At 41.9% G+C, this 14,519-nt stretch overlaps 1 protein-coding gene across 1 annotated transcript in view; it reads left to right on the forward strand.

Annotated features, from left to right (window-relative positions):
• The first annotated feature begins 8,179 nt into the window (after window positions 1-8,179).
• LOC110526905 (protein FAM189A2) overlaps window positions 8,180-14,519 on the forward strand; it is a 63,580-nt gene continuing 57,240 nt past the window's right edge. The window contains exon 1 of the mRNA XM_036980249.1: window positions 8,180-8,692. Within this exon, the coding sequence (XP_036836144.1) occupies window positions 8,396-8,692 (297 nt within the window). The 5' untranslated portion in view covers window positions 8,180-8,395. The remainder of the gene's footprint in view (window positions 8,693-14,519) is intronic.

Here is a 14,519-nt window from a genome sequence, read left to right on the forward strand (position 1 = left end):
GACCTGGCCGTCCCTCTAAACTTTCAGCTCATACAAGGAGAAGACTGATCAGAGATGCAGCCAAGAGGCCCATGATCACTCTGGATGAACTGCAGAGATCTACAGCTGAGGTGGGAGACTCTGTCCATAGGACAACAATCAGTCGTATATTGCACAAATCTGGCCTTTATGGAAGAGTGGCAAGAAGAAAGCCATTTCTTAAAGATATCCATAAAAAGTGTCGTTTAAAGTTTGCCACAAGCCACCTGGGAGACACACCAAACATGTGGAAGAAGGTGCTCTGGGCAGATGAAACCAAAATTGAACTTTTTGGCAACAATGCAAAACGTTATGTTTGGCGTAAAAGCAACACAGCTCATCACCCTGAACACACCATCCCCATTGTCAAACATGGTGGTGGCAGCATCATGGTTTGGGCCTGCTTTTCTTCAGCAGGGACAGGGAAGATGGTTAAAATTGATGGGAAGATGGATGGAGCCAAATACAGGACCATTCTGGAAGAAAACCTGATGGAGTCTGCAAAAGACCTGAGACTGGGACGGAGATTTGTCTTCCAACAAGACAATGATCCAAAACATAAAGCAAAATCTACAATGGAATGGTTCAAAAATAAACATATCCAGGTGTTAGAATGGCCAAGTCAAAGTCCAGACCTGAATCCAATCGAGAATCTGTGGAAAGAACTGAAAACTGCTGTTCACAAATGCTCTCCATCCAACCTCACTGAGCTTGAGCTGTTTTGCAAGGAGGAATGGGAAAAAATGTCAGTCTCTCGATGTGCAAAACTGATAGAGACATACCCCAAGCGACTTACAGCTGTAATCGCAGAAAAAGGTGGCGCTACAAAGTATTAACTTAAGGGGGCTGAATAATTTTGCACGCCCAATTTTTCAGTTTTTGATTTGTTAAAAAAGTTTGAAATATCCAATAAATGTCGTTCCACTTCATGATTGTGTCCCACTTGTTGTTGATTCTTCACAAAAAAATACAGTTTTATATCTTTATGTTTGAAGCCTGAAATGTGGCAAAAGGTTGCAAAGTTCAAGGGGGCCGAATACTTTTGCAAGGCACTGTATATATATATATATATATATACACAGTTGAAGTTTCCATACACCTTAGCCTAATACATTTAAACTCAGTTTTTCACAATTCCTGACATTTAATCCAAGTAAAAATTTCCTGTCTTAGGTCAGTTAGGATCACCACTTTATTTTAAGAATGTGAAATGTCAGAATAAAAGTAGAGAGAATGATTTATTTCAGCTTTTATTTCTTTCATCACATTCCCAAACATAACGATGGTCATTATGGCCAAACAGTTCTATTTTTGTTTCATCAGACCAGAGGACATTTCTCCAAAATGTACCATCTTTGTCCCCATGTGCAGTTGCAAACCGTAGTCTGGCTTTTTTATGGTGGTTTTGGAGCAGTGGCTTATTCCTTGCTGAGCGGCCTTTCAGGTTATGTCGATATAGGACTCGTTTTACTGTGGCTATTTGTACCTGTTTCCTCCAGAATCTTCACAAGGTCCTTTGCTGTTGTTCTTGGATTGATTTGCACTTTTCGCACCAAGGTACGTTAATCTCTAGGAGACAGAACGCGTCTCCTTCCCGAGCGGTATGACGGCTGCCTGATCCCATGGTGTTTATACTTGTGTACTATTGGTTGTACAGATAAATAGGCATTGAGTTTGAAGGTAGACCTTGAAATACATCCACAGGTACACCTCCAATTGACTCAAATTATGTCAATTAGCCTAACAGAAGCTTCTAAAGCCATGACATAATTTTCTGGAATTTTCCAAACTGTTTAAAGGCACAGTCAACTTAGTCTATGTCCTGACCTACTGGAATTGTGAAATAATCTGTCCGTAAACAATTGTTGTAAAAATGACTTATGTCATGCACAAAGCAGGTGTCCTAACTGACTGGCCAAAACTATAGTTTGTGAACAAGAAATTTGTGGAGTGGTTGAAAAACTAGTTTTAATGACTCCAACCTAAGTGTATGTAAACCTCCAACTTCAACTGTAGACATATATATATATATACAGTGTCAAGAAAAAATATGTGAACCCTTTGAAGTTACTTGGATTACTGTATAAATTAGTCATAAATCTTAGTAACAACAATAGACAAAAACATAGTGTGCTTAAACTAATAACACACAAATGATTGTATTTTTCTTGTCTATATTGAATACATCATTTAAACATTCACACTGTAGGTCAAATCTACACTGGAGTTGCTTACCAAGAAGACAGTGAATGTTCCTGAGTGGCCGAGTTACAGTTTTGACTTTAATCTACTTGAAAATCTATGGCAAGACCTGAAAATGGTTCTTTCACAATAATCAACAACCAATTTGACAGAGCTTGAAGAATTTTGAAAAGAATAATGGGCAAATTTTGCACAATCCAGGTGTGTAAAGCTCTTGTAGACTCACTGTAATCGCTGCCAAAGGTGCTTCTACAAAGTATTGACTCGGGTGTAAATACTAATGTAAATTAGATATTTCTGTATTTGACATTCACAAAATGTTCAAACATTTCAAAAAATCTGTTTTCACTTTGTCGTTATGGGGTATTGTGTGTAGATGGGTGAGATTAACAAAATATTTAATACATTTTTTAATTCAGCTGTAACAACAAAATGTGGAATTAGTCAAGAGGTATGAATACTTTATAACTTACTAATAAATCATCTGATTGGCTAAGAATAAAAACTGGTATGGTACAACAACCACATGAGCTGGTTGAAACATGAAATGTCAGAAAAATAAATAAAAAATTATTTGAATCCAAAGATTGAAGTGGGCTTAATGGGTATACTTACCCTACATCAGGGATAGGCAACATTGATGGGAGTGGGGGCCACAACAAATGTATGTTGCCCATCCCTGCCCTACATCATGACCAAGCACAAGGTGGATGCAGGTGAGCTACGCTGAATCTCCAAGCTTGCACCATATTGCTTTGAGATCAAACACATTCCAGGAAAGCAATGTTGTGCCCAACGCGCTGAGCAGGGACCCGTTTGTGAAGCCACCGAGTCATCGACTCTTGTCCGAGCCGTATTTGGACCTGCTTAGGAAAGTGTGTGATGTGGAAGATGGATGTGTGCAGGATGCATTCCACCAGACATGTCAGCCGCAAGTCCTAGGATAACTCCTCCCTGAGTGTGTCTGCGGATGTGTCCTTGTCTGAGGATGGCGTGTCAGTCTTACTCTCCTCTCATGAAGACTGGGGGTCTGTGTCTCAACAGAGAGCTGCTTTGTTAGTGGACCACATGAGCACCCAGCTAGCCAATACACACTCCCCTCCTTGTCCGTAGAAGAGCTCAAGCCCCACCAACAACATGATGCCTCCATCTTCACAGTAATCCACTATGTTGAGAGGAAGTGCAGACCAGCCAAACGTAAGCATCACAATGACAACCAGCTCGCTCTGAAGAATCTGAAACAATGGGAAATGCTCACACTGGTTAATGATATATTGTACAGAGTTTCCAATGATCCACTTAACAAGAGCGAGCGATTCCATACGTCCTACCTGAGACTTTGAGGAAGGAGGCCTTGCCTGGTGGCCAGCCACACACCGTCTCCCTCGCCCGTCAGAGGTTTTTATGGCACGTAATAGAGAAAGACGTCCGCAACTATGTCAAGACCTGTCAAAGGTGTGTCCTCAGCAAGACCCCAGAGCCCACAGCAAGAGCCCCACCGGAGAGCATCAAGACTACTGCCCCACTGGAACTTGTATGCATCGACTTCTGGTCTGCTGAAGACAACCAGAACAAGTCTGTGGATGTCCTAGTGATTAGTGATCACTTCACCAAGATGGCACATGCATTCCCCTGCTGGGACCAGACAGCAACGGAAGTTTGAAGAAGCTTTGGGACAACTTCTTCTGTGTCTATGGATTTCCTACCCATCTCCACTCAGACCAGAGAGCCAATTTCCAAAGTGAATTCATCGCCGAACTCCTGGAGTTGGCCTGTGTCAAGAAGTCTTGTACCTCCGCCAATCATCCTACGGAGGGCAGTGGCATGGAGAGGTTAAACAGAACACTAGGCAACATGCTGATATCCTTGCCCCCAAAGTCAAAGCAGAAGTGGCCCCAGATGATCCAGAACATGACCTTTGTGTACAATTGTACTGCTCATGAGACCACTGGCTTTGCACCCTTCTACTGGATGTTTCAGAGAGTACCTAGGCTGCCTGTTGACCAGATCTTCAAGAACTTCTTTCAGGACAAGGCTGTCTGTGGCTACGATGTCTATGTGAAGACCCTGGTGAGCAACCTCCAGTCTGTTATGCTCCAAGCTCAGAAGAACTCTGCAGTGGAACAGAGACACCAGTCTGACCAGCACAACAAGAAAGTCAAAGCCAGCCTCGCTCCATTGGTGACCAAGTAATTGTGGATAACAAGGGATGCAGAGGAAAACGCAAGCTTGCCGACAAATGGGAACCAGACGTTTACACTGTTGTGGCTTCAAAGCCTGGACTCCACATCTACAAGATCTGGGGTCATAGTGGAAATGAGAAGGTGGTGCAGAGAAACTTTCTGCTCCAAGTAAACTTCTTCCCCTTGGATGAGACACAGGATATGTCAGACCACAGCTTCAAGAGCGACAACAGTATGGGAAGTGACACCCATGTGACTGATGTGCCTGATGTATTGATGTGGTTTTGAGCAATATATTATGACACCCTTTGACGTCACCTTTGGTATATGTGTGGCAATGGCGGAACAACATTAAAACTTGTTGACCATGATTTGTGGCCATGTTTGTCTCTGCTCGCTGTAACCAACAAAGTAATTACACCTAAGACTGAAGCTTCTGGTGTTCAACAGTGCAGTCTTCAGCTGAAGACACTGGCAGCCTCAGCCCAAGTAACCCACAGATGAAACATTCACCTCAGATGAGCTTCCTGTGGCTGGTGCTACTGGTGCTGGTGACCCTTCATCCCCCTCCTCTTTCCTTGCCCCTCAATGCCCTCCTGCCCATGAACAACCTAGGAAGAGCCCCCATGCAGGCAGTCACCCCCCTTCTAAGTTTGGGAGGGTTATCAAGCCAGTGTGTAGACTGATAGTCTATGGTAGAACAAATTGTAGACACTAAAGGACAATGTTAGGAAAAAGTACCCTGTTATTGATAAGGGAATAAACTTAGATGTTGAGAAGTTTTAGTTCACAACAAAAGTATAGGTTTGGCCTTAGTCCTCATTTTTCAATAGAGAGTGCTTAGACCTGCACAATCTCTATTCTCTCAACCTTTTATTAGGTAGCTATTTAGCTGATATATTCCAGTGAGTGGTTTGGTAAAACGTAGGGCCTGTATATACGAAGTCATTACAAGTATTTTTATTTTATTTTCATACTCTCCAGAGGTTTGCGTAATTCAACATGTTGTATAATTACACAACATTTCAATAGTTCCATGCCTGATATTACTGCCTGATATTTCTGTACATTCCTTTTGTTGTTGTAAGTGCCCTTTTTAACATTGCACACTCCCTTCTGCATTCCCCCTCAAACATCCCCTGCCCCCCTTAACTCTTCGCTATCTACTACTGTACCCACGTGGAAGGTAGGGTACTGAAAAATTGTCCCATGAAAATCATAATCAGGCCTATATGTTAAAACACTTACAATGAGTTTATATGGTCACTGACAGTGTATTATAATATGGACTCCCACCAATATATTGAGATATTCATGTATTTCGGTAATTTATTCAAATTGTATCTGTTGATTTGTGAATGTTGTACATGCTAGCTAGCTACTGTACTTTCTACTGTAGGCTACATGTCGTCATTGGGCTTGCATGTCTATTCATGTCCCCTTTTGTTGTTAAAAGGGGAGCACAGCATTTGTTTATGAAAGTTTTTCCTGTCATTAAATATGCCATGTGTTTTTGTTGAAGATATTTTGACCATATTTTACTGTTAGTAGTTTGCAAGTGCACGTCACGTACTGTACATAACACCAGGTTGTCATTGAGAAAGCTAGCTAGCCTAGGTCCATAGACTATACTGTACATAACACCAGGTTGTCATTGAGAAAGCTAGCTAGCCTAGGTCCATAGACTATTCTGTACATTTATATTTCATACTGTATATTGCATTTACCTCATATTATACTGTTATGTGAAACTAGATTACTGTCTACTGTACCCATGCGTAAGAGAGGACTTTGGCATATAAGGACAGCAGTTGTTTATGGATATTTTTCCTGTCATTATCAGAGAATAAAAGATCAACACCAACCCTGATCCTTTGGTCATATGTATGCTGATCAAAACACAATGCAGATAGAGTAGATTGTTGTTTTTATAAGTGGATATACAGTGGGGCAAAAAAGTATTTCGTCAGCCACCAATTGTGCAAGTTCTCCCACTTAAAAATATGAGAGGCCTGTATTTTTCATCATAGGTACACTTCAACTATGACAGACAAAATGAGAAAAAAAATCCAGAAAATCACATTGTAGGATTTGTAATGAATTTATTTGCAAATTATGGTGGAAAATAAGTATTTGGTCACCTACAAACAAGCAAGATTTCTGGCTCTCACAGACCTGTAACTTCTTCTTTAAGAGGCTCCTCTGTCCTCCACTCGTTACCTGTATTAATGGCACCTGTTTGAACTTGTTATCAGTATAAAAGACACCTGTCCACAACCTTAAACAGTCACACTCCAAACTCCACTATGGCCAAGGCCATAGAGCTGTCAAAGGACACCAGAAACAAAATTGTAGACCTGCACCAGGCTGGGAAGACTGAATCTGCAATAGGTAAGCAGCTTGGTTTGAAGAAATCAACTGTGGGAGCAATTATTAGGAAATGGAAGACATACAAGACCACTGATAATCTCCCTCGATCTGGGGCTCCACGCAAGATCTCACCCCGTGGGGTCAAAATGATCACAAGAACGGTGAGCAAAAATCCCAGAACCACAGACCTAGTGAATGACCTGCAGAGAGCTGGGACCAAAGTAACAAAGCCTACCATCAGTAACACACTACGCCGCCAGGGACTCAAATCCTGCAGTGCCAGACGTGTCCCCCTGCTTAAGCCAATACATGTCCAGGCCTGTCTGAAGTTTGCTATGATCCAGAAGTTTGGATGATCCAGAAGAAGATTGGGAGAATGTCATATGGTCAGATGAAACCAAAATATAACTTTTTGGTAAAAACTCAACTCGTCGTGTTTGGAGGACAAAGAATGCTGAGTTGCATCCAAATCACACCTAAATATTGCAAATGACAGTTGGGGACATGTGGCCAAATCTCACCCGCAGGGCCGATCCTAGCTTTTTGGTGGCCCTAATCAAGATTTAGTTTGGGGGCCTCACCACCTTGTGGATAAAACATTTTTGTGGTCTCCCTTTTGACATCAGTTCATTTCTTGCAATTGTATGCATTTTGCTATAGGGCGTAGAGAAAATGCTGTGGTTTTAAAGCACATTTTCTGCAATTCTACCCATTTTTCCATGGGGCGGAGAGAAAATCTTGCCGTTCTAAATTGAATTTCATAAAATTCTACTCATGCCATGGGGCGGACAGAACATTTTGTAGTTAAAAGCTAATTTCCTGCAATTACCAAAATGTTGTGATGCGTGGATAGAACATTTAGCCTTTTTAAAGCTCATTTCCTGCAATTCTGACTGTCATCACTGAATACATTTGTGGTGAAGAGGCACACAAGGGTTGCTGTACAAAACAAAGTAATTACCGGTTTGATCATCTCTAACCAATCAGAGTATCAAAGCCAATTTGGGGGGGGGGCTTGAGGTTAGGGCCCCTTGGCAAATGCCATGCATGGTAATTAATGTGTAAGGTGTAGATAACTGGCTAGACTAATTTACCAATTTAAACATTTTTTGCTGACATTGGCTAATTGAGTGACTGTCAGTGACTGACATTACAAGAGGAAAAACTGCTGATGCACTGCCAATTTCAAAATTGCATCTTATGTATTCTACCATTCTAACTTTCAACAGTAAATTGAGACCATGACTGAGTTCCTAAAAAAGGGGGGGTTGGGGGCACCCTAGCGGCTTGGGTCCCTGGCGTTTATGCCCAGGGCCGGGACACATGGGTCCCTGCCGTTTATGCCCAGAGGGCTGCACACGCGCCCTTTCCTGCGCCCTTCTTGTGCCTCTGACAAAAATGTGAAACGCAATCCTAGCCCCTTGTCACAAACAGCAGTTATTTTAAAACTTCAAACTCCGCCACCTCGAGACGACCATGGCAGTAGTAACGACGCTAAGATTGACCAAACCAAACTGACGGATCTCTTCTTTAATTTAGGAATAAAACTAAAACGATCACCCGCCTCCTCGCGCTGAGTCTCATCCAGGTTCAGTTGTTCTCCTCCTGGTGGCGCGTATCCAATGTCTATACCGGTAGTTCTCCCCGGATCGTGTTACCCTGTAACTAGGGTTTCTTTGGGTTCTCAGTTGGCAGACTCGTCGTTCAGGAGCCGGCCGCCGCGCTGTATATCTAGCTCTCGCATGCCTGGTTCTCAGTCGCAGCTGCTACCAGCGCTTCTCCCCGGCGGCCCACTGCTCTCCCTCGGATTACTGCAGCTGGTTCTCGGCTGCTCCATGGTCGCGCTCTCCTTCTCAGCTCTCTCCCTCAGCAGCTCGCCACCCATCCGAAACTCATGCCCTTTATGGGTCGGATCTTCAGTGAGTAGCCTCAGGTTTATTATTAACATCTCACACATAATTAATAAGATGGCAGTAATTTTTTTTTACTCCATATTCTTAAACTATGATAGCTAGTCGACTATATCAACAGGTTGTGTAGTGCTTATCAATTATGCAACTGTTACCCAAATCACACTCTGGTTAGGGGATTAGATCATATCCACCACAACCAAAAGACATGGCAGAGCGATGGACTATTTGTCAGCTGTCGTGTCCTGGTGTCATATCTAGATGCTGTTTAAGAGTCCAGTGGTATTAGGTGACTTGTGTGCTGACAAGTACATTATTATTATGGGGTGACTTATAATGGTAGCCCCTACAGTTGGATACTAGCCTATTTATGAGTGAACTGGATTGGAGCACATACATACTGTACAGTTGAAGTCGGAAGTTTACATACACCTTAGCCAAATACATTTAAACTCAGTTTTTCACAATTCCTGACATTTAATCCTAGTAAAAATTCCCTGTTTTTGGTCAATTAGGATCACCACTTTATTTTAAGAATGTGAAATGTCAGAATAATAGTAGAGAGAATGATTTATTTCAGCTTTTATTTCTTTCATCACATTCCCAGTGGGTCAGAAGTTTACATGCACTCAATTAGTATTTGGTAGCATTGCCTTTAAATTGTTTAACTTGGGTCAAACATTTCAGGTGGCCTTCCACAAGCTTCCCACAATAAGTTGAGTGAATTTTGGCCCATTCCTCCTGACAGAGCTGGTGTAACGGAGTCAGGTTTGTAGGCCTCCTTGCTCACACACGCTTTTTCAGTTCTGCCCACAAATTTTCTATGGGAGTGAGGTCAGGGCTTTGTGATGGCCACTCCAATACCTTGACCTCGTTGTCCTTAAGCCATTTTGCCACAACTTTGGAAGTATGCTTGGGGTCATTGTCCATTTGCAACCAAGCTTTAACTTCCGGACTGATGTCTTGAGATGTTGCTTCAATATATCCACATCATTTTCCTACCTCATGTTGCCATCTATTTTGTGAAGTGCACCAGTCCCTCCTGCAGCAAAGCACCCCGACAACATGATGCTGCAACCCCCGGTCTTCACGGTTGGGATGGTGTTCTTCGGCTTGCAAGCGTCCCCCTTTTTCCTCCAAACATAACGATGGTCATTATGGCCAAGCAGTTCTATTTTTGTTTCATCAGACCAGAGGACATTTCTCCAAAAAGTACGATATTTGTCCCCATGTGCAGTTGCAAACCGAAGTCTGGCTTGTTTATGGCGGTTTTGGAGCAGTGGCTTCTTCCTTGCTGAGCGGCCTTTCAGGTTATGTTGATTTAGGACTCGTTTTACTATGGCAATAGATACTTTTGTACCTGTTTCCTCCAGCATCTTCACAAGGTCCTTTGCTGTTGTTCTGGGATTGATTTGCACTTTTCGCACCAAAGTACGTTCATCTCTAGGAAACAGAACGCGTCTTCTTCCTGAGCAGTATGATGGCTGCATGGTCCCATGGTGTTTATATTTGCGTACTATTGTTTGTACAGATGAACATGGTACCTTCAGGCGTTTGGAAATTGCTCCCAAGGATGAACCAGACTTGTGGAGGTCTACACATCCTTTTCTGAGGTCTTGGCTGATTTCTTTTGATTTTCCCATGATGTCAAGCAAAGAGGCAGTGAGTTGGAAGGTAGGCCTTGAAATGCATCCACAGGTACACCTCCAATTGACTAAAATTATGTCAATTAGCCTATCAAAAGCTTCTAAAGCCATGACATAATTTTCTGGAATTTTCCAAGCTGTTTAAAGGCACAGTCAACTTAGTGTATGTACACTTTGACCCACTGGAATTGTGATACAGTGAATTATAAGTGAAATAATCTTTCTGTAAACAATTGTTGGAAAAATTACTTGTGTCATGCACAAAGTAGATGTCCTAACCGACTTGCCAAAACTATAATTTGTTAACAAGAAATTTGTGGAGTGGTTGAAAAACGAGTTTTAATGACTCCAGTTTTAATGACTCCATATCTGAAAGGACTGGGTAGAAATGAAGTTGATATCCAAAGCTATGTCTTTATAAATCAATCACACCAAATAAGGGACTATACAATCCTTTGGCAAAACTGTATTGTTATGAGTAATCAGGGTCAGGGGTAATAACCTAGTAATTTACCCCAGGAAGCACATTGTGATTAAAGTTCTTATAAAACAGGCAGTTTCTTATTGGAAAACACTGAACCAGAATTTGATATTGAATGTTTCTCGATCTAAGGTGTCCATCTTGGTACGAGTCCGAAATGGCACCCTATTGAATAAATGGCACCCTATTTTCAATGTATCGCTTTACTTTTGACCAAGGCCCATAGAGCTTGCACTGTGTAGGGAATAGGCCCTATTCCTGACATATTGCAAACCCTATGTGCCCTGGTCAAAAGTAGTGCACTAAATTGGGACTAGGGTGCATTGTGGGGTGCAGCCCTGGTATTTCTCCATCTTGGTTTATAAAAAAAAATTAAATGTAAAAGAAAAGTGCAGGTTTCACTTTTATTTAGTTACCACATTATTTCCATGCACCTGCAACAACTCAGATGTGCAAGTGCTTTTTTAAAAACATAGTAGTGTAATAAAAGGCCATAATGCATGTTGAGGACCCTCCTTGTTGCCTGAGACAAATCTCCTCTCCTCTCAGACACATTGATTCTGACCTGGTTTATGGAGAAACCTTATCGCTTATCGCTCAATCACACCAAATAAGGGACTATACAATCCTTTGGCAAAACTGTATTGTTATGAGTAATCAGGGTCAGGGGTAATAACCTAGTAATTTACCCCAGGAAGCACATTGTGATTAAAGTTCTTATAAAACAGGCAGTTTCTTATTGGAAAACACTGAACCAGAATTTGATATTGAATGTTTCTCGATCTAAGGTGTCCATCTTGGTACGAGTCCGAAATGGCACCCTATTGAATAAATGGCACCCTATTTTCAATGTATCGCTTTACTTTTGACCAAGGCCCATAGAGCTTGCACTGTGTAGGGAATAGGCCCTATTCCTGACATATTGCAAACCCTATGTGCCCTGGTCAAAAGTAGTGCACTAAATTGGGACTAGGGTGCATTGTGGGGTGCAGCCCTGGTATTTCTCCATCTTGGTTTATAAAAAAAAATTAAATGTAAAAGAAAAGTGCAGGTTTCACTTTTATTTAGTTACCACATTATTTCCATGCACCTGCAACAACTCAGATGTGCAAGTGCTTTTTTAAAAACATAGTAGTGTAATAAAAGGCCATAATGCATGTTGAGGACCCTCCTTGTTGCCTGAGACAAATCTCCTCTCCTCTCAGACACATTGATTCTGACCTGGTTTATGGAGAAACCTTATCGCTTGAACACCCCCCCCCCCCCCCCCCCCCCCAACGTAAGGACATATTATAACACATTTTACAGAGGCCTAGTATGGATTCACTTATATAATTTGTGAAGCATCTATATAGGCCTTATAAAGGGTATGTGAAGCTTAGAGTTGTTGTTCTTTTAACGTGGGACTGTGCATTGTGCAATGACTTTTGTGTATGTTTGGCAGACCATCTCTCAAAATCTATTTTCAGCTTAATCAGAAACTACCACTGGAGAGAAATCAACCTTTTACAGACACTAATGTTACCACACACTAATGTAACCACACAGTACAATTTGTTTTTGTGTTCTTATGTGGTGGAAAAACCCCTTCATAAGGCACTCCAATCTCAATATACAAAAGCTTTATTTCAGCATGCATTGGAAAACCAAATAAATGTGCTTTTTGTTTTCACAGACATCTTATACAGACCAAGGCTGGGTGGGGTGTTTCACATGCCCTTCAAATGAGTCCGGTGCTTCTGCTTATCACCACAGATATTAGGTCCAGACAGAGGCGAGTTATATCAAGGACATGTCCACTCTCCCACACATCCTGGGATAACAGGAACCATGAACAATTGTTTTACAGAAAGTTAGAAACAGTTATAAAACAGACTACAAAAACTTACAGTGCAATTTGTAACAATTTTACAGAAATTAAGAGGAACAGGATTACCTATCTCTTCTTCAAGCCATATAAGATAACAAATGACATTTTCCTCTTTGACACCACATTATACGGGTTTCACATTGATCTATAAGGGCTGGGGTGTTGCAGGCTTCTGTTGGCCTTTGTACAAGTCTGTTTTAATGTCCACTGGCAAATCACTACTCACCAAAACACAGCAACTCACTCGGCATACATAGCTTTCCTGGAACATGGGTGGGTGTAAGGGAGATAAGGCCTATTGAGCAACTAACTCTCTAGTTATTGTTAGGAAGTGTGGCGCAATGGCCTACAAAGGAAGATCACTGCTTTAGTTCATTATGTCAGACAACATTCACATAACCTTTGACAACATTCACACAACCTTAAACAACATCCACACACCTGGTTTCTCCATAAACCAGGTCAGAATCCGGCTGGATTTGGTCTTATGTAGAAACGTTTGAAATTGTGTTTTTTACATTGGATAACAGTAGAGACTGTGCTAGAACATGGCATATCATATACTGCAGTTGAGGAACAATTGGAAAGTCATTCTGCTTTGAAAGTTGATAAACTTGTAACCTCACTTTAGAGAAAATGGCCCTTGAATGTTTTGATACGCCTACTGGAGAGCTCTTCTTAGTCTACACCCATTCAGCATCATTCACACCCTCTTAAGCTTTAGCCCAATCCAGCTCTTTAGATATTCACATGTGAGGCCGTGTACTAAACAACCAAAGATTTCAAGAATAAAGGCTGGTTTATACTACGGGTGTGTTCGTAAATTCAATCTGGAGTGCCAGAGTGCGCTCTGGGCGTTCGTAAACTCAGCGTTGTCAGATTGTCCATTAGTAAATTCAAAGCGGTTTGCTCTCAGAGCGTTCAGAGTGCACACTGGCCACTCTGGCCGAGGAGTAGGGTTGGTCCGAGCATTCGAGCACCCAAGCTAACTGGCTAAAGTTGGCTAGCTGGCTAGCTACTTCCAGACACAAATGAGTGAACAGCTCACTCTTACCATTTTACTTGCTCTAGTAGAGATGGTTAGGCTGTTTTCATGTTATCCAGAGCGTTGGTGACTGCAACTGTGCTGCTGGCAACAATTTATTACGCTTTTTTGCTACTGTTTACTGACACCGGCCATATTCAACGGATGTTGAGCGTTCGTAAATTTGTCACTTATTCTGCACTCTGACACACTCAGACGAGTGCTCTGAAAACGAAGTAGATTGCCAGAGCGAATTTACCAGCTACGTCTAGTTTACCAGCTACTTGAGAAACAAACGCTCCTCAAGTCCTCAACTGGCAGCTTTATTAAATAGTACCCGCAAAACACTAGTCTCAACGTCAACAGTGAAGAGGTGTCTCCGGGATGCTGGCCTAAAGCTGCCGGAAACGGACGCCTCGTCTGTTTCTCAAACTAGAAACTCTAAAGTGCTTGTCCTCTTGCTCAATTGTGCACCGAGGGCCTCCCACTCCTCTTTCTATTCTGGTTAGAGACAGTTTGCGCTGTTCTGTGAAGGGAGTAGTACACAGCGTTGTAGGGGATCTTCAGTTTCTTGGCAATTTCTCACATGGAAATAGCCTTCATTTCTCAGAACAAGAATAGACTGATGAGTTTCAGAAGAAAGGTCTTTGTTTCTGTCCATTTTGAGCCTGTAATCGAACCCACAAATGCTGATGCTCCAGATACTCAACTAGTCTAAAGAAGGCAAGTTTTACTGCTTATTTAATGAGCACAACAGTTTTCTGCTGTGCTAACATAATTGCAAAGGGTTTTCTAATGATCAACTAGCCTTTTAA

This window comes from Oncorhynchus mykiss, chromosome 6 (assembly GCF_013265735.2).
Source record: "Oncorhynchus mykiss isolate Arlee chromosome 6, USDA_OmykA_1.1, whole genome shotgun sequence".
Classification (NCBI taxonomy): Eukaryota; Metazoa; Chordata; class Actinopteri; order Salmoniformes; family Salmonidae; genus Oncorhynchus; species Oncorhynchus mykiss.